The sequence below is a fragment of the Lichenostomus cassidix genome, chromosome 3 (assembly GCF_008360975.1).
Source record: "Lichenostomus cassidix isolate B80296 chromosome 3, HeHo_3.0, whole genome shotgun sequence".
Lineage (NCBI taxonomy): Eukaryota > Metazoa > Chordata > Aves > Passeriformes > Meliphagidae > Lichenostomus > Lichenostomus cassidix.
In genome coordinates, this window is record NC_139483.1 from 105,764,578 (window position 1) to 105,785,101 (window position 20,524).

Genomic DNA, 20,524 nt, shown 5'->3' on the forward strand with positions numbered 1-20,524 from the left:
CTGTCAAAACATGCAGAGCCCTGCAGCTTCACACAGCTCTATCTCTACTGGATGTTAGCAAACAAGACAACAGTGTTCAAATTTTAGTAACTGAACCGAAAACTGGGAAAATCAGTGGTGATTGCCTTTAGCTGGGTAAAGAAGAGCACAAAAGTCAATCTGATCCCTCTGTCAGCCATCACACAGCAGAGTATTGCAAAGCAGCAGGGTGGAGAAAAAGGAAAAAAAGGAACAATTACAGTGTTTGAGAACATCCATCTATCGCTGGGTGTGATGGCATCGGACTGCAATACCAGGTGAACTGTGGGTTTTGCAGGACAGCAGAAAGGACATCGCAGGGACTCACTTAGATCCAGCAGTTCTAGAGGAACAATACTTCATGAAAGTTTACAGGAGTTGTGAAAGGCAGTGTGACCTACAGCAGGAAGGGCTGCATCTCCCTTGCCACCCTGACACTCCTGACACACAAGGATATGGCGATTCGCTGCCAGTGTATAGATCTGTTCATGGGAAGGCTGCTCTAAATAACGAAATGGAGTTAGTAACAAATTTGAGGGGAAAAATCCAAGAAACATAAAACATTAGTCAGAACTTGATGTGCCAGTGGCCTAATGGGAACCTCACAGGCTCCTGAGCTTCTGGCTGCACTGGCATCAAGGTGCTCTGAAAGAGCAACTGTCAGCAAAAGAGAAACTTGCCAAGTGACATTTTAGGACACCAAGTATTCTAACAAGGAGACCCTTTGAACAACACAAAGAAGTAAAACAGCAAAGACAACAGCTAGATTGAAAATCACGACTTTTCAGTTCTGTTTTGCACCCTAAGGAGTATTAAGAGATCTTAAGCTTTCTGACAAGATTTGAAAAAACACCACTTTTTAAGAAGAGTTGAGGCACTGCAGCTCTTTTGATCACACAAAATGCTCCTTCTGGCCTTAGTTATCCCCAAAGCTACAACCAGGCCAAAATTAGATGAGAAAAAGGATTAAAGTTAGAGATAAAAGTGATTCCTGTGAAGTTTGGTGTCAGTCCATCGAGACAGTCTGTGGCCAATGTGCCACTTCTGGATTTTTGTGTCACTCTTCAGTCTGTACAGAAGCCCACTGGGTTACTAAGACATGAAAGTTTAGGCTATTCAAGGGCTTGCACAGTAACCAGGTGTTAATTGTCCAGATTTGGAAGTCTCAGATTTGGCCACATGGCTCCCTGCCCTACCGCAAGGTGCACTCCTGTGACAGAAGCAGGGAAAGACTGAAGCTCCTGTTTGCTTGTGTCCCAGCTGCTGGAACAACCCACATGCTGGGATTTGGGTCTGTCCCATGCTGACCACTGAAAGCTGGGGCAAAGCCTGGGAGGAAAATGGGCCTTTTAAATGCATTAAAATAGATTTGGTTTATAAACTTGTTACCAGATACAAAAATGCAGTTACATTAACTGCATCCTGTGCTAACCTTGTATTTGGACTGTCAGCTTCTGGGATGAAGGGATGAATGGTATTTTGTATTGAGTATTTTATATCATTTTATTTAACCATTAGTGTTTACTAGTGAAAACACCCAATTTTGATAGGTCTGATGATACTGACATAAAAACACATTATGCAATCCCCACACTTGATTTTAGAGGGTGAATTCAGGCATTTGAATCTGAAGGGAAAAAAACTAGAAACAGAACAAACCAGCCAAACAAGTGCATTTGCCAATGTTTTTACTAAGTGGCCATAGCAACCCATGGGCTCACTGGTACACAAAGGGTGGACCTACATTTCTACCTCTTCTCCTCCCATGCTGCTGTTCCATCCTTTCCTTGCATCAATTCTGGCACTCAGATGACTCCCTGCTCACATGCTGGCAGCAAACAAATCCCAAGGGGGGGAAAAGAAAACAGCAGTTTTCTGCTGGTTTAATAGCCAGGAATGTGCATGGAAGCAGTAAAACTGCCTCGTTTGGCAGCAGAAAACTCTTAGCTTGGCTTCTGTCTGGTGAAAAGAAACAACATCCCAAGCTCCCCAGGCAGCTCAGGAAGAGCACTGGGATTTCTGGGAGCATCTGCAGTGAGGAATTGCAGCTACTCACCTGCTCTGCTGACTAAGAGGATACCTGCCCTCTGGAGGGGAAGCCAGCCTGCCCCTCCCACCAAGAGGAGGCAATGCCAGGCTTTCAGCCAGCCTGGGGCACAGCCTGCCCAGCTCCCTCTCCAGAACATTCACTGGAGCGAGCAGGGGGTGTCTGGAGCCTTGGAAACTTGGGGCACAGCAACAGAGAGATGCCTACACTGACTGTGGTGCCTTCAGGGCTAAATCCTAATCTCTGAGCTGAGGAAGCAGCTGCTTTACCAGGCCAGGGTAAAACAAGCTGGATAGTTTATAAACAGGAAATCCCAGTCTCTAAAGTTGTATTTAAAATTCTACTTTCCAAATATACCTGAACAAGGAATATTCTTTCCTGCTAACATAACAACCCCTGCATGAAAAACTAGAGAGTTCCACAGTCAAAAGATGTTCTCCCCTGCAGGAGATTCAAATCCCTGAAAAACATGGGAGGGCTGGGGAAGAAAACCTCTCCAATTTCTGACATATTTTGGATATGAGCATGTTCAAGGGGAAGAGCAACAGTTTCTGAAGAAAGGAAATCCTCCAGGGAAAGACCAACAGAATAACACCTATCACTCTTTCCCCAACAGAATTCCCCACTCAATGGACAGGGAAAAAAAAGCCATTAAAAGTGACAGCTTTGGAAAGAGATCTTAACCTTCCAACAGGAGTTCAGGCATTCGTCTGGAGTAATCTAGCTACAGCAGAGGCACCAACTGCTTTTGATCACCAATGAAGACTATTTTAGGGTAGAAATGAGGTTTAGGCTAGAAATTAGGACAAATTTCTTCACAGGAAGGGTTATAAAGCATTGGAACAGGCTGCCCATGGAAGTGCTGGAGTCACTATCCCTGGAAATGTTCAAAAAACATACGGAGATGGCACCTCAGGACATGATTTAGTTCTGAGAATGGTGATTGTGCTGGGTTAATGGCTGGACTTGATGACCTCAGAGATATTTTCCAACCTTAATAATTCTGTGACTCTATATAAACTGCTTTTTTAAAGGAAATACCTTGGTTGGTTTAGAGTTGTGAAGTGGGATTTTTTTTTTGGAGAGGGTTGGTCGGATGTGTTTGGTTTGTTTAATTGCTTGTTAGAATCAGAGGCCAGCTGACATAGCTGGGAAAAGCAGGTAGGGGTTGGGGTTTTTCTCTGGCCTCTGTTTTCCCAGGCTGCCACAGAAAGGCTGCATCTCCCCTCAGGGACCATGGGCTGGCATTAGAACATCTTCAGTACAGCCAGAGAGCAGCTGATGGCAGCAGGGGACATCACCACAACCAGGTACAAGCTCTGGTGGCACACACAAGGCCAATGCACTTGTGACATGCTCCTGGCACTCCTGGAGCCATCAGGAGCCTCTGAAACCCACAAAAGGAACAAATTCAAGAAATCTGCTACTGTGGAAAAGGCAGTTTCCATCAGGCCCTGGGAGAAACAATGAAAACTTTTATCCAGTCTCCCCTAATCAGTAAATGCAGGATACTCTGCTACAACAGAGGAAATTTATAAATCAATTTTCAAGAGGTAAAAAGCAAAATCAAGCCACTCCACCACAGGTAACAGGATGCTCGTTCCCAGCTATTCAGCTGCGAAAAAAATCCTCCCCAGGTGGGCAAAAAAACCACAACAGACAAACTAGATCCTTTTATGTGTCCCTTTAATAAAATACATTTGCATAGTTATCTTACAACTTTGTTCAAAACCAAAGGTGAACGATTGCCTCATGCTAAGCACGGCCTGCATTCGCGTGTCTTAACAACCATCCCCACACGTGGACACTCAAGCTTGGGAAGAACAACAAGGGGTTTAAGGCAGCACACACCAGAACGCAGCAGTTTTATTAACTCATTACACTGAAGTAGCACAGCCCTGCAGCAGCTCCTGCTGCCGCTGCAGGCCAAGGATTGTCAGCATTCCTACGAGCAGACTTATTTACAGGTGTTTCCAACCCGGCCCAACAGAATCACACAGGGATATGATCTGACAAAGCACTGAGATGGCAGAAATATTCAGTGACCAGAGGGAGACATTTCAGTTGTTAGTGTGTAATCTTTTGATGGAGCTTTGTGCCATCTGCCCTCCTGACTGCACCCCTCACCACGTGGAGAAAGTGCTTTGGATGCTCCCAGCCCTCTCCACCACAGACTCCTCGCACAGCCAGCTCTGCCACCAGTCCCAGTGGTGGCACGAGACCTTCCTGCATGGATCCAGCTCTGGATCAGGAGCTAAGCTTGTGTCTAACTAGGCTTCTGTAGGTTGTTAGTCCATGATGCAAACCAGACAGTTACAGAAATAGCATTTTGGTACTTGTTCTTGTGCATTTATAGCACTGCTTGTGTTCTCACCCCCAGTGACACCAGGGCCCCTATTCTCTGCTGGCCCACAGGAAACAACATTAAGCAAGTATCATGCTGCAGGCAACAGCAAACAGCAGATTCTGCTTTCCATGTTGGCTTCAGTTTTTCTTTTTAACCTTGTGTGGTTCTGAGCAACATATAGACTCTCAGGCTCTGCCTGGGAACCATGAGTTAAACAAAAAACTCTATTTTCCACCTTGCCCTTAGTTCCACAGCCAATCTTTTTCACCTAAATATGGGTGATTTTACTTGACTTGCTGGGATGACCAACTGAACTCAACTCTATGGACTTCTGCCAACAAAGGGGTGGATTGCACACAGCCAGAGAAAAAGTAGCATTTTTAAAAGTAGAAGTCTGATTTAAACCCAGCTTCCAACAACCACACTGCTTCATTGATACAGAATATTATTTTAAAATAATCTTGCTGTAAATACATCCTTGGCATAGTCTTTCCTGCGGATGACCTGGTGCATTGTATGTATCCAACTCTTTCTGCACTGCTGTGCAGGAGAGCAGAGCTCTCAGGCAATTGTGCTGGACCTGTGCTAGGCAGACTTTTGCAGTAGAGATAAATACTGAAGGCAGGGACTAAGTCTCTCAATCAGCATTATTAAGGTGTGTTTTGATTATTATTGTTTGTTATGTTTGTTATTACACTTCAGAGAATTTAGAGCGTACTCAGGTAATACTGAAACACAAAAAGGTACGGTGAAAGCACAGAATGCTTCACTTCAATACTCTTCAGTTCAAACTTAGAGGCAGCTGTATCAATAATTACCAGTGCTCATACCTACACAGCCAACACAGGGCTACCTGTGTGAAACTTTGCCAACAGTACCATAATCTCCAACTGTATCGGAAAAGAAAAACGTAAAAAAAAAATCTCAGTTGAATGCCAGCTGGTTTTGGAAAATTCCACATTACTACATCCTCAAATACCTCAGTGAGGATGTGAAGTTGCTTTTAATTTTTCAAAGACAATTAGTAGTAATCTGGCATTCAAGGAAAACTGATTGAACATTGTCAATGTGGGTCAAATCCCACACATCAACAGTGCCTTTTAGAAATTACATAATTTAGAAGATCACCTAATTCTTAGACTACTATAAAGTGACTGCTCGGTGCCACTGGTGCAGCACAACACATTCCAGCCTGCATTTAACAGGCTTTCTGAGACAGAAATTCAGAGAAGGCAATTCTGGGTGAGTAGTGTTATTTTAGTAGAAACACTTAAAATGTAGTTTCAGAAGGAAATCAAGTCATCTGGAATAGTCAAAGGATTATCTAGCACATTATTTGCCTACAACAACATGATTTCATTCTACAACAAAATACTGGTTCAGACAAAATACATCCAGAATAAAAATCCATTTGTAGTTTTCTGTAGGCACATTGCGTAGTCCGTATTGCACAGAAGATACATCTCTGAACTAAAGGGCACATATACATTATTTGATCAAGGATATTAAATACATAACATTGGATTTTGGAGAAAGGCCTTTAAACCTCTGCAATTGGATTAAACTTTTCCTGATAGTACCTTCACAACATTCATATATATATATATGTCTATATAGTAAACAAGCAGCTTGTTTTGTAAACATTTCTGATTGCATAAGTGACCTTTGCTGTTTTATAACCAAGTTCAGGAAACCAACTAAATTTAATACTGTGTCTATAAGATCTCCCTTGTTGTTACAAGAGCACAGAACTATTTAATCAGAGAAGTAGTCTGGAATCAAATTAATCTTTTTATTTAAAGGGGAATCAAGGTTACAAGTCCCTCCTTCCCTCCAAACATTATAATAGACATGGGCAGCCCATACCTGCCCCATATTTCCAACAGGCCAGGACTGTACCCTAAAGGACCTTTGGGATGAGCAGCACAAGTCCATCCTGAACCCAAATGCTCTGCCCTCACTCCAGGTGTCTCTCAGTGTCTCTCTCCTGGTAATATTTCTCCTCCTCCTTAGCAAGGTTACCTCTGCATTAGGCTGCTGCTCTATTTACCAGGAGGAAGAGCAGCAGCTTTCAGACAGTACTTTAAAAGTCACTGCAGACCACAGCCAGAGACAAACAATTCAGTACCATGAACTATTGAATGAAGACAAGGGGCAGGGGAAGGGCCTGGTCACACAGAGGCTGTGCAAGTACTTACTGCAGCAACTAAGCACATCTGCCAAAACTGAAAGCAAATATGAATGATCAGAATTTAAAGGAAGGAGGTTGTTAAGGGATAGAACGTATCAAGCCAAAACAACCTGAATTCCTGCCATAGTACTACTGTGAAGGAAGAAAAAAATTAGGATATCCTCCACTCTACACTTAATAGTTCTTCACCCCATTAAAAAGGGTGTCAAAAGGCTGGATGGACTGCACCAGATCTAACCCTTAGATCTTGTAGCACATTGGTAATCACAGTGACTATCAGCAGCAGACAGGTAGGGTTTGTTTTTGGATGAGCCATAAAGGCTGCCAATTTTAAAAGCTCAATATGTAAGAGATTAAGTCAAGTCCATTAGAACAATAATCAATGAACATTTTAATTCTGCAAAATATGTACATTACAACATTAAAAGAACACAAGTGCCCGTTCAAAACAGCTCAGATAAACTGTGCAAATAGTGGGTCTTTGTGTGTCTGCAATCCCACCATGCAAACGATAAACTTGATATGCATGCTAATGACTACGGTTATCAATCCCAAAGGAAATAGTAAAGGAAACAAGAATGAACAGCAGTGAAAGCCACACAAAGACCCACTATCCTTTCCGCTTTTACAAATCAACTGAAACTGCAGATTCGAAGAAAACCCACAAAAACCTAATTTCTTGATTGGATCTAACGTTCAAACGAAGCAAAAGGATTGTGTCAGACACGTGAGCAGGGCTGGCCACCCTGCCTCCACGCTAGTCAAACTTGGATAGTGGGTCTCTGAGGTGCTTTCACACTGGAAGACAACATTGGGTCCTAAAAAAAACAAAAAAAAATGAAGGATAAAATGAACATAAATTTGAAGAGTGAAACACATGAATTCTATGGACAAAGACAGAACAACACTGAAAAGGTCAGAAAGGAATGATGAACATTCGACTTTCTGAAAACAGACATCACAAGCTTCCACCCTTGCACTTTCATATTTATAAACACACAGATTTAAGTATTTCTGACCAGCCATAGCTGACTCTGAAAACTCCTGCAGCTCATTCATTTGAAGAAAAAGTTTCTTCCCAAGGAAAACTTCTGTCATGTAGACTCAACAAAAGGTCAAGCCCTAAGGGTTTTTTTAAAGGCAATGGCAAAATTCCCTGAGATTTCAACAACACCAGAATTTCTCCTGAGAAACTTCTAATGGGACATTAGAAAATCAGATAAAAACTAAATTTGTAAAGAAAAGTCTCATTGGAATTTATTCATATCAGCACATAAAAATTAACCCGTTCAATTCTGTTTGATCCTGAAAAAAGTTAGAACCTTGCCTCTAGTCTTATGTGTCCACACAGCAGGATGTACCACATCCCTCAGAATCCAAAGGCTATGTGGTCTGAAGAGGGACACACCTTGTGGGCAATCCAGAGGCTATTCCACACCCCAGGATTTCAACCTGGAAGTGTTATCAAGCCTGACCTTCACCAAATAGTTTTAGAAATACAAAGTCACTACATCACTACAAACTGATTGTATTTGATCTTTGGTTAAAAGAGGTAAAATTCTGGAGCTGTTGAGTAAAATCTTAGAATAAATCATTAATCTTTGTGTGTTAAAATATCAATGTGGAACTGCAACAGGCAACACCTCAAAGCCACTGCTACCATGAACTACCTACTCCAGAGAAGTTACGTGGCAAAAACTAGGGAACTTCAAAATGCGTTGTCCATACACAGACACAGAAATGCACTTGTCATGAATGCATCAGTTCAGCTGATTTTTCCCCACTATGAACACCCCTGAAAGTCAGTTAGCTTTATCACCTAAACAGTGTGAACAGGAATTACTATTGATCTTTTGTGCATGGAAATAAACTCCTAAAAATACAGATCCTTGTTGCAGGACTTGCCTTTTGTCTCCAACATGTCACATGTACACGTAAGGTTTGGGGAAGACAAAAATGAGGAAGTGACATTACTACAAACAACAAGCTAGGGCTCTGCCCTGAGCACCCAAAGCAATAGCTCAGATATGTGAGGAACTGCAACAGTGCTAGGCTATGGAAAGGAAAAAGGATGAACAAAAAAACAGTCACTACCTGAACATTAGAACAGAAAGAACTGGCACAACATTCAGCTCAGTGACAGTCCAGTCTCAGAGAGATGAGACATCTCAGGATGAACCAGAAGCCTCTCTGCACACTGAGCACAAGTGTGGCCACCTGGCTGAGCTGTCCAGCCCTCAGCAAGAACATCTCTGAGGGAGGAACTGATCTCTAACACTAAAAGACATCCAGCAACCAAGTGTGCAGACATTAAATGGAACAGCTGTTTTCCCTCCTTACACTCCCCTCCTGCCTATCCCACCTTAAACATCCTTTGGGAAGAATGGGAAGAGAACCTGGTAGATGTGTCCTTGTCAGGTCCTCGTAACACACAAAAGACCTGATCCTTGAGCAATGGTTGAGATTTAACTGACAGGAGAAAATCTCAACTGAAGAAAAGAAAAGAAAAGAAAAGGACAAGTATCACACTGGTCCCATGGATAAGATGACAAACTTCAAAACCTATCTAACTGAAAAAGCTGCCAAATACTAAGAGATTGAGTTTCCAAGTGCAAGGCAGATGAAGATTGGCCAAAATAACAAAATTATCTCCAGACCAGTCCATTGGGAAGAACTCTAAAGTGGTAAGAGCACCATGCCTACCCCCTTACACACACCTTGAAAAGAACAGGAAGAGAACCTGGCACTAGACAGGTACTGGCAACACACAACATCTGACCCTGAGTGGCTGTGCAAGCACTTGAAGAACAGAAGAATGATTCTTTATTTTAAATCTGTATTTTGAAGCCTGCTGAGTATCATATTTATTATTTATGATGGCTTTTGTGAAAACATTAGAAAAAGGGCTATTAAAACATCATTAAAACAGGAGCAAGTCTAACCATCACCACAGTCACTAGAAGTATGAACCAACCGTTCTGTGTTCTGCAATCACCACTGTTTAAGAGACAAACACTCAAACCTACAATACCCTGGGGTAATTTTATTTTTCTTTTTCTGCAGGGAGGGAAAATGCACCTACACCAGAATGTGCAGCTACACCAAGAGGAAAAGTGATTTTGTTCTGATCACAGAGCTATTTCAGCAACTTAAGAGAATGGACATTTCATTGACCCCAGTTCCTTCTTTGCTTGGGAAGCTTGCTACTACAGCCGTAACTATTGTTTCCCAGAAAATAATCTGGACACAAAAGTGTTAAATTTGAAGGAAAACCAGAATTTTCCTAAGCCACAAACCTATTGGACTAAACCAAACCTGCCTGCTCCCTTTCTAATACCATTATACTCGATCTAGAAAAAACAGTGGGAAAAACTGCTATTATTCAACAGAGACATTATAATACTGAGATCAGCAGTTCTTTAAATACAACAATGCATTTTTAAAATTATATTCTGTCAGATCTCAAAGCTGTTCTGCAGATTGACACATCAACATTTCTGTGGGACAACTCCTTAGTGATTCCTCAAGAATACTCCAGGTAAGTTTCTGTACTGTGTTTAAACAAGAGCCAAAAATACTTGTAAGCAAACCCACAGAAGTTTGAAAGTTCAATCAGGACATATTTAAACATTCCTCTGGTTACAGAAGAGGTACAGCAGTAGCCTCCTGCTCACACAAAAGAGTGGCAAAGCACAAAACTGATGTGTAACTTAGCTTAGTTGAAATACTCACAGAATTAAAAAAACCACAATAATAAATAAATTCAACATACTCTTCATTCACCAACAGGTGGATTTTGTAGATCTGCTTCATAGAATAGTTCTTAGACACAAGTTTAATGGCCAGGTACAGATGACCTGGTGCACATGTGCTCTCCTGATTAACCTCTGTCAAAAGCCAGTTTGATGTGGATAGAAATACTCTTAATCCACAACACTGAAATCTGAGCAAAAGCCTAGCGATGTATCATCAAAAAATGGGAAAAACTTACTTATCAAATTGGAAATTTCCTGTTACGTGGTCTCAGCACAGCTTTTGCTGAAAATCAGTGGTTTATGTGATCACCTTGCACTTGTCACATTCAACCATATAACTTGAAAAGCCAACACACCTGGTGTGACAAGCTGTTACCTCTATCAATTTTGAAAATTCCTTAGTTTTAATACTCAGCCAGAATCTTAATTTTATAGCCCATCTGGTATAGTCTGTACTGTTTCTTCAAAAACAGTGAGCTTTGCAAACAAATTAAAGCTTTCAAAGGACCGTTTGAATGATTTAGCTATGTCTAATCAAAGAATGTTAAGTTCAATCTAAATGCAGAAGTTTTTGACATCCAACACATTGGCCAGAGGCATTAAAGAAAAAAAGCCAGAACAATGTGTTACCAAAAATGTGAGCTCAGAAGTAATTTAGCTGTAAAGAAAACCTCAGCAATGGTGCACTCTCTCTTTTGCCCAGGAACCATAATGAGCTACCCAGGGAAAATATTATAACTTTCCAAGCCAAGCTGTACCTTCATTACGAGTTCATGAATTTTTCTGTAACAACACGATTATGTTGATCAAATCTTAAGTGCAAACTGATCCTACACAGTATCTACAGGCCAGCAAGGGTGAAAGACTTGCCAGACTTCCAGATGGGTGTCTTTATCCCAAGAGAACTCCAAATGATGCCTAAAGAAAAACAGCAAGTGAAAGGGCAAGGCCTGTCATGTCTAAGGAGCAACTCTGGCATCATGGTATGTTCCCAAACCCACTGAGCTGATATAAAAGTTGGTTTAATCACAGGATGAAAAGCTGAGGGAGTAAAAATTGTGCTAAATTTCTCTGGGAGAAGGATTTTCTCAGGGGAGAGGGGCCAAACCCCAGAGTGTGTGTGTAGGGGACACCAGAAACCTTTAGTGAGCTTATGCGCAAAAAGGGTAGAGAAGATGCTGACTGTCAGGTGTAAAGTTTAGCATTCAGTTCTCAGCCTGCAGCTGATATTTTCATCTCAATTTTCACCTCAACCTATGTCCTGATAAATCCTGTTTCTCAGAATTGGATGACAGCTGGAATGCTGGGAGCCAGGACATGTTCACTTACCACAGGACAGACCACTTACTAATGCCACAGTCTTTTTCCTATCCTTTTTATGGTTATTTTTACTTAACTGATAAATGTGTTACCATTACTACAGCAGACACTTATTTTACAAAACTCGAGCAAGTTCTCTAATTGCAGTGTGCCTGCACTGCTTCCCAGTCCATGTTAGTTATCAGCATCTTACTGGAAGGAAAACTCCTACCAAATTCAGTATTTTTAGCTCATCCTACAGCACTCTTGCTATCCCACACTGGCTGGTAGGTAACGTGCTGGTTGGTTGTAGGTTAACTAGAAAAGGTACTAAAGTACCTTGTTCTGTAATAAAGTATTTAAAGAAATAGTATTTAAAGAACTAATCAATCCAGCTGATGCCTGGAAGTCCAAATTCCAAACACAAAGCAGCAGAACAGCAATGCACCTTCAAAATTATGTAACAAAATTAATCAAAAATAGAGGCTGCTTACACTGCTGACTTGGATCGGAATCTGTAGTCATCTTCACATAGTTTGAGGGGAAGAGACCTGTCACACCATTGATGTCCCCTTGCCACCAGTCAGCATCATCTTTGTTCAGTACATTAATCAGCTGCCCCTTGGAGAAACTGAGCTCGTCCTCATTGTTTGCTGTGTAATCATACATAGCTATCACTTGACACACTGTGAAGGAAAAAACAGTAAAATGGAGTTAGACAAGTATTAAAATTGTTTTTTCAGTGTTTTACAAAACCACAGGAAAGAAACCACCATTTCACATACACTGTTGCATAAGAAAAATGCCACATCATTTTATCTTGATATAGTATTGTCTTCTCTTTTCTTTTTCTTTTTTAAAATTGAGCCAGCCAGTAATTCATATTTCTATTTTATATATCTGTGAACTTTTATAATGAATGGACTGCATCTATTGGCTTTCTAAACACTTCAAAATATAATCAAATATGTTTCTCTCTTTTACTGGCTGAAAAGAGAGTGAGTTTGATTATCTTATTGTAGACACTTACAGGAAAAATGCAACAGAGGAAGAGGAAACGTGCATTAGCTAATCATGGGCTGCTGCTTTAGTCACAGGGAAGTTCTGTCCACTAAAACCAAGGAAGTTGTTGTATAAGCAACTCATAGCTGTGGAGAACAGCACAATTTAAGCATGCAGAAGCAAAAAAGCTCCTTTTCTGTGAAATAACCTCATTTGTACTGACCATTCAAATGGAAAAACCTAGAAATAAACTAGAAAACTTGCTTAGTCTCCCTCTTTGTAAGGAGCATTGCATGTAAGTCCACGTGGTTTGTCAATGTTTGCTAGCTCTAAGATTTTTGCTAGCACTTGGAAACGCGGAGTTTCCAAATGAGAAGAGTGTAGCTCTTCAGGGCATTCAGCAAAATTAAAAAGCCATAGAAGATGGATGCTGACCCTCACAGATATGAGAACAATTGAAATAGTTACATAAAATACTCTAAATTAAATAAAAAGTCTTTTTTTTTCACCTGAGGGAGCAGCTGATGTAGTTCTTTCACTGCTTGGACCCAGTAGCTTCACATGGCTGGCAGGGAACCATCCTTTCTGTCTCTTTTTCCCTCTTGCCTGCAAATGTTTACAGTGGTTATTACACAACTGAAATGCTAAATTGTCCATAGATTGGAAAAATATGCAACAAATGTGTCACACAGTTCTGCTAACGAAAGACAAGAAGTCAGGCTTCCAAATACCTACTAAATAAATCTTGGAAGACAAAAATCTGACTAAAGCATAAAACAACCCAATTCAAATAAAGCTGCACCCTGATATATTCTGGCAAATGTGCTCACCCAAAAATTTTAAGTGAGATTTCAGAGTACAACTCAATTGTAGGGCTGAAAATTCGTTCTATGAATATTCCACTTATGCATCATATCCAGAGTCCCTAATGAGGCTGAGCATACTTTTATGTGACATTTCTTTTAAATCTAGGTGGGGAAAGGAGAAAAGTGGCAACATCCACCTTTGCAATAAACAAGCTTCCAATTCCAGCTTCCAAGAACACCTGTTCTTTCACTAAAATAACTTTATAGTTTAATGTTCTACCAATTAAATCCTAGCCAACTTATTAACTGTCAACTTGTCTCTTCCTCCTCCCATGCACATGTTAATTGACAGTTTTACCATTTTATGTGACCAAGAAAACCAACCCTAAAAAAAGCATAAAACCCCCAGCAACCCAAGAGTTTAAAAAACCAACCAACCAACCAACCAAATTAAAAAAAAAAAATCCACCACACTTTTCTTTTTTTCCCCTTTGGTTCACACATGATGAAAATAACTTTCTGGGCAGCTTTTATATAACTCTATATATACTTAGTTGTTTTTTTGAATTAAACCTGAGAGCACCTTCTTGCCACTCGTGAAGTCAAAATTATTTCTCCTTCAATAACTACCTGCAACTCTCCTTGCCACCATCCACTGGCATTTTTTTTCAGAATAAGTATCAGCTGTCCTGGAGCGAGGCTGAGCTGTTCAGTTCCTGATGCAGTGTAGGCAGTAGTAACCTGAGCAATTTCTGAAAAGAAAACAGTAATTGCATTTGTTATTTTTTCACTGCAGTAAGAACTGGATCCACAGAAATATCCTTGTACATGACTTGCAGCTAAGAACATCAGCTACCATTAAAACACTGCTGTGAACTTAAATGCCCAGAGTTACTTAAGAAACAGCCTTACATGTTAAAAAGTTATCATACACTTACCGGGTTTCTTATTTATTGTTCCAGTTTTGCCAGCATAGCTAGAAGCCTGCAAAGACACAACAACCACCTTTTAATGTGTAATAAAACCAGTACAGTTTACACTAAAAGCACATGGAGATTTTAACTTTGAGCCTGTATTTAACAAAACACCATCCTCTACAGAGAGAGGTGGTGTGACACCAGCCAGAGCTCTGATTTAGCACTCAAGCTACTAAGGATTTTCTTTTCTGTCACATTAACCTGTGCACAAAATCGCTAAGGGCTGAGTGCCAGCAGAATAAAACAGAGAAGATATTGTGTGTTACCCTCAGAATATCAACTCACATCTGGATCTTTTGGTCTGACGTAATTGGAGGGGAAGATTCCAGTTCTGTTATCAATGCTCCCAGTCCACCATTCTCCTTCTTTCTGGGTCACCAGGATCTCCTCACCTTCCATGAAAGTCAAGTCACCGGGCTCAGAGCTTGAGTATGAATAGAGGGCAACGTACTCTGTGCAAAGAGCACACAGAGGAGAGACAACAGCTTCAGATGGGGATAAAGGAACATCAGATGCAGAGAAAGGGTTATCAGGATTCACCACTGTGTTCAGAACACAAATCATACCTTCACATGTCTGTGAATTGACCTGTCTACCTGCTTGACTGTAATACCATTTACTGTTACAGGTACACAACTTTATAATGAAAACACACAGGTGCAATTAAAATACAACGGGGGAAGCATAGAGATACACTAGATATTTTCCCCCAGTAGTATTTGTTTTCTGTACTCCTTACTGATTACAAGAGAATGATCCACACTCAGATTAAAAATCCTCTCATGTCTTTACAGAACAGCACAGTAGAGAAGAGCAGAAGAGAACTCTGCTTATGGGTCAAAGTTTTCAGAAATATATTCATGCTCAAGCAAAAGTTTTAAAAACAGAACCCAGGCTTATGCTCAACCTCAATTACTTATAACCTCAAGTTCCTATTTTAGAAATCTTGTATCAACAGCTGAACATTTGCACTGTCTTTTGGACAAGCACTCAAAGTGCTGCTCAGAAACGCCTCACAAATTGAAGTATACTTATATGCCATTAAGCAGAAGCAGAGTATTGCCATGTTTCATGCTGTCTTACCCTCTCCTGCTGTGTAACTCTGGGTATTAGGCCTTTTGTTTACAGCTGCATAAATAGCTTCTGGTCTGCAGAAAGAAGAAAAAAGCCAAGGTTTGTGTAACTAAGAGACTGATCTAGAGCAAATCTCTTAATTCACATGAGACTAACCTCACTTGGGTTATATCAGAGCTGGTATTGCCTCTGAATTAACTGCAAAGACTTCCCTGACTAACAAACAGTACCAGATATTACTAATATTTAGTATATTTATTGCACCTGAGACCACACCACTTTAAAAAAAATCATGTGATGAAAGGCAAAATATACATTTATAAATTATGTTACCCAAAAGACATAAATTAAAGATTTTGACTAAATTATTTTCTTCTAAAGAATTTCCAAGAACTTTTAGCAGAATGCATGAACAGAACAATTCACACACAGTGCTGCAGCCATCCAGCAGTATCCAGACTTTGGGTTGTTACCTGAACAGCTATCCTGGAGCATTAGAATAGGCATAATGATCTTTTCATGTGAAGAAAAACACACTACTTCTTGTCAGATGTGCTGAGCTCACAATTAGTTTTGGGTCACTTAAAAATTGGCACCTTTAGAGGCAGAATGCAACTGCACTGCCAGAGAGCTGACATGGTAATAAACAAAAAGTCTGGCACTTGATGAATAATCAAACACCACTGATGTTTCACAGCACTCAGCCTAGCATGATTGTCTATAGTGACACAGCAGTGAGCCCAACAATACTTGGCTTGCCAGAATGAAATAATAAAAGCCTAGAATTATACAACATAAATTGTAAATGGCATTTATATTCTGCAAACTAAAGCACTGCAAGAATTTTGCACTCTAAATCACCTCTTTTTGCAAACTACTGAATAAAAAAACAACAAAAGTCACACTTACTCCTCTTTCTTGGTTTCACTCCCAGGTAAGAGCTTGACATAGGACTTTGGAAACCAACCCCTTCCTCCATGTACCTCTCCAAACCACCAGTTCTCCTGCTGCTCCAGGACAGTGATGATATCATTCTTTGAAAAATTCAAGTGGTTATCTTTTTTTGCAGTCCAAGAGCAAAGTGCTTGTGCTTTTAGGTTCTCTACAGGCTGTCCCTGTAAGACAGAAGTGATGTTGGTTGACCACACTGCCCTAAACTGATGCAATTTTTAAAAACAAACATTGGTGTATCATTTATTGAAGTTTAAGCAACTTCATTCCTAAGTGATGGCTGAATAATTTTGTTTACATTAACGCATTCATGCAACTCAGTCTCTTATTGTAAGAAATATCTTCTGTGTCTAATTTTAGAGGAAAATTATTTTAGCGTTATGAAAGATGAGTCTTCTTGCTCAGTGATCCCTGGAAATATATGGAATTATATCAGTGCACACCAGAGGAAGATTCAGATGAGCTTCTTCATCCTCCAGCCCATTCAGTGCACCCAACATCAGCAAAGTTGTGTGGTGTTATGGTTTTTCTTTAAATCATTTTCATTACCATGAATCTGAAATACATCAAGTTCTGCACAAGGTACCTGTCCATGAACGGGTGAAACAGACCCAGGGGACACAGTGCGAGTAAAAGCTGATTTCTGCTGCCAGGCTGTGTTAACATTCAGGCTGGAAAAGGGGATGTTTTGGTAATCAGATTCTTCTGCAGATTTACTTGGTGAAAGTGGTCTGCAAATTGAACAAAGGCATATTTTTCAGACTGTAACTTTTATTTAGAAAGTACCTCAAGCAGACAATTTTTTAACATCTATAAAATTGATATTCTATAAAATGCAAAGCAGACTATCAAATACTTAAAATTTCCAAGCTAAGACTTTTAGTAGGTTCTTCAATAAGTCTTCTGCCTTTGTATTTTAAAAACAAATACCAAGCGAAACTATACAGCACATAATGTGCTAACTAATTTTAGAAAAAGCAATTTAAACACAAACATAACAAAAACTCACTCTGAAGCAGCTGAGGTAGTAGATAAAGATACTGTAGGAGGAAGTAAGGCTTTCTTAGGAGATAAAGCTTTTTCTCCTTCTGGTATTTTTTCTACATAATTGCACGGAAACCAACCAAAATGTCCTTGAAAACTCCCATAAAGCCAACCAGGCTCTCCCACAGTTTTTTCATCAACCTATGGACAGAAGGAGAAATACAAAGAAAGCAGAATTATCGGTGTGAAACAAGCAGGGTACCTGGTGTGTCAGCACCTGCTGGCTCTGTGACCTGAACAGTGAGCAGGGCTCACACCAGGATCAGCATTTTCACTCTGCCCTGGCAGAACTGAGCTGATTTTGCCCTGTGATGATGCAGCTGCGCTGGTTTCAGACCCAGGTACAGACAGACCTCAGGGACACTGCACCCCTCCATACAGGCCCCAGACATGCACATCATGCAGTGCATCTGGAGCCACTCTGCCTTGCCAAATTGACAGTGCATTGTGCTGGATTCTGCTGAATGAGCAGCCAAGAGGCAGTGGCTGGTGAGCCCAGCAGAGCAGGAAACAACTGCTGCTGCTCTGCTCACAGTTATAATTAACTGTGTCAGCTGACTGCATCCCAAACACGTCCAAAATTTCTGTTATTTACTATATAATTAAGTATAGAGCATCCTTACATACACAGCAATAATGAAGCTTCCATTATGCTGCAAATTAGCCAGTTAGTGAAAATTGGCTAAAAATTAGGAGCCCATCAAGTACTATCAGCTAGTTAGCTTAGCTGGGCTTTGGGGTGTAAGAGGAGGAGGAGGAGGTGGCAGCTGTTAGCTTATTTCTGAAATCAGTTATCAGCAGTTAAATGATACAATTATAGCTGAGAAGGAAGTCAAAGCAAAACCTACTTCTCTTGTTCCCTCTCCCATGGTTCAGTGGTATGAAAATGCAAATAAATGCTTTAACACTGTCAAACTGAAAGCTAATTTAGTCAAGTGTTTTAATATTTTGTACCACATTGCTTTATAAATTCTCCCTTATCACCTACTAGTATCACTTACAGTCTGAATGAGGAGGAACCATAGATACTTATACATTAGAAACTCTATTACCACGGCTGTAAATCAGTTTTCACACATTCACCTGAAGGCAAAGACTTTCAAACAAGTGCTAATAACTAATATATATGAAATAACACAGATTTCAACTGAGATGCCACAAGGCATTTCCAATCTTATGGTCCTGCTGTAATATTATAGACAGCAAATTCAGCCAAATTCAGAAAAGTGCTACAGTTAAGGGACACAGAATAAATGACTAAATATCTGCCTGAGGGAGGATTGATAATGGAACAGCCAGAAAGAGAATCAGAGATTCATTGAATGGTTTGGGTTGAAAGGGACCTTAAAGATCATCTTGTTCTACCCCCTCTACCAGGTGCAGGAACACCTTCCACTAGACCAGGTTGCTCAGAGAGGCAGAAATCTATGTTAAGAATACACTGGAAAACAGTATTAAGATTCAAAACAACCTTTCACATCTGCTTGTTAAATAACTAATTTGATTTTAATTCAATTGCCATTAATTAATAATTCATGTCTCAATTTAATATCCTCATATTTCAAGCAAACACTTAGAAGCCAACTTGTATAGGTACAATGAACTGCTACAACTACATAGTTTCTGATCTACTAATTTTAGAGTTTATGTTCAGCATTTACTGTTCTTATATTTAAAGAGATTCTCAACACATCTAGGATGTGTGAAATTCAGAGAAATATTTTGGCTGAACTAATCATAATTACACCTGTTTCAAAAATTTAAAGAAAGTAGCAATCCAATTTGGATTTTGAGTAAACCTTAAAATATATCAACATAATGCTTTTCACCCTTAAGACCTTGTGCATCTCAAGGTTAGGGAAAAGGGTTAATTTTTGCAAGTTAAATGTGAATGGCAAATCTTACCTGAATTACATCTCCAGTATTAAAGCTCATCTCATCGTGGTTCCTTGCCTCAAATGGATACAAAGCTCTGTAATTTACCAAGGCAACGGAATTCCTTGACTCTGCAACACCAACTGCATTGCCTGGAAGGTAAGAAAATCAGTTGCCCTCTGACACAGCTGAAAGACAAGCACTCATTTGGAGCTCCATCATTCTGAGCAACTGGTAGCTATGTAAGAAGAGAACAGTTCTTGCCCCAGACACTGTGCAGATATCAGAGGAGATCACCAGGGCAGCAGTTTAACACACCAATCATGGAAATGTAACAGAGACAACAAAATGCATTGACTTCTGCAGTGAAAACATCACAGAAACACAGAATGGGTTGGGTTGGAAGGAAATTTAAAGATCATCTAGTTCCAACTCCTTGCCATGGACAGGGACACCTTCCACTAGACATCCTTAAAAATGACATTTTTATCTTCTCCTCTTTCCTTGCCACATTGCTCTGGCGAAGTCATTGCTTTAATAAAGCCTCATTTAACACCATTATAATGTTCCAAGTTGATAAGATCCCACTGTTGCAACAGTAAGTGTTCAGCAGCACGTGTGAAGATTTTATTTAGAAAATTCTAAAATAAGAAAATATCACCATTTCTGTTTTCTTTGCTCTCTGTTCCCCAAGTCAGTGACTGATGCTGCTAACAGGGAATGTTTTACAAGGTTTAGCTGAGGTGTGCAAATATCTTTCAGCCCTGTTCTAATTGGTCCTTGCTGGACTCAGTGAGAAAAGTGGCTAATAAAAACTGACAAGAACTAATGAAGGATGAAATCAAATGTGCCCTTAGTGAAAATATTGTTAAAGCATTATTTTTCCAAGCCACACAGCTAAAGTTAGGTCTAGTCATTCAGTTCTTTGGTTTTTTCATCTGAGGCATTGAGTAATGCAGAAATAAACTGAATTTCACTGTTAATAAATCATTTTGCTGAGCGTTACCTGTTCACCTCTCATCAGTGAACAAATCCCCTCCACTATCAAGCCTCAGAAAAAACCTAAAATATTACTGTTTCCAGCAACTGCTATTTGTTGACCATGATCACTGGAAGATTTGTCATTAGAGCGATAGGT

At 40.2% G+C, this 20,524-nt stretch overlaps 1 protein-coding gene across 7 annotated transcripts in view; it reads right to left on the reverse strand.

The window, feature by feature from the left end:
* Positions 1-20,524, reverse strand: part of ITSN2 (intersectin 2) — an 80,327-nt gene that overhangs the window by 9,434 nt on the left and 50,369 nt on the right. For all 7 annotated transcript variants that reach the window (XM_085056990.1, XM_085056993.1, XM_085056994.1 and 4 more), the window contains 10 exons: positions 19,417-19,538; positions 17,477-17,652; positions 17,054-17,198; positions 16,426-16,631; positions 15,526-15,590; positions 14,728-14,894; positions 14,404-14,449; positions 14,096-14,217; positions 13,169-13,265; positions 12,152-12,343 (listed from right to left, as the gene is read on the reverse strand). In XM_085056990.1, coding sequence (XP_084913116.1) covers positions 12,152-12,343; positions 13,169-13,265; positions 14,096-14,217; positions 14,404-14,449; positions 14,728-14,894; positions 15,526-15,590; positions 16,426-16,631; positions 17,054-17,198; positions 17,477-17,652; positions 19,417-19,538 — 1,338 coding nt within the window. The remainder of the gene's footprint in view (positions 1-12,151; positions 12,344-13,168; positions 13,266-14,095; positions 14,218-14,403; positions 14,450-14,727; positions 14,895-15,525; positions 15,591-16,425; positions 16,632-17,053; positions 17,199-17,476; positions 17,653-19,416; positions 19,539-20,524) is intronic.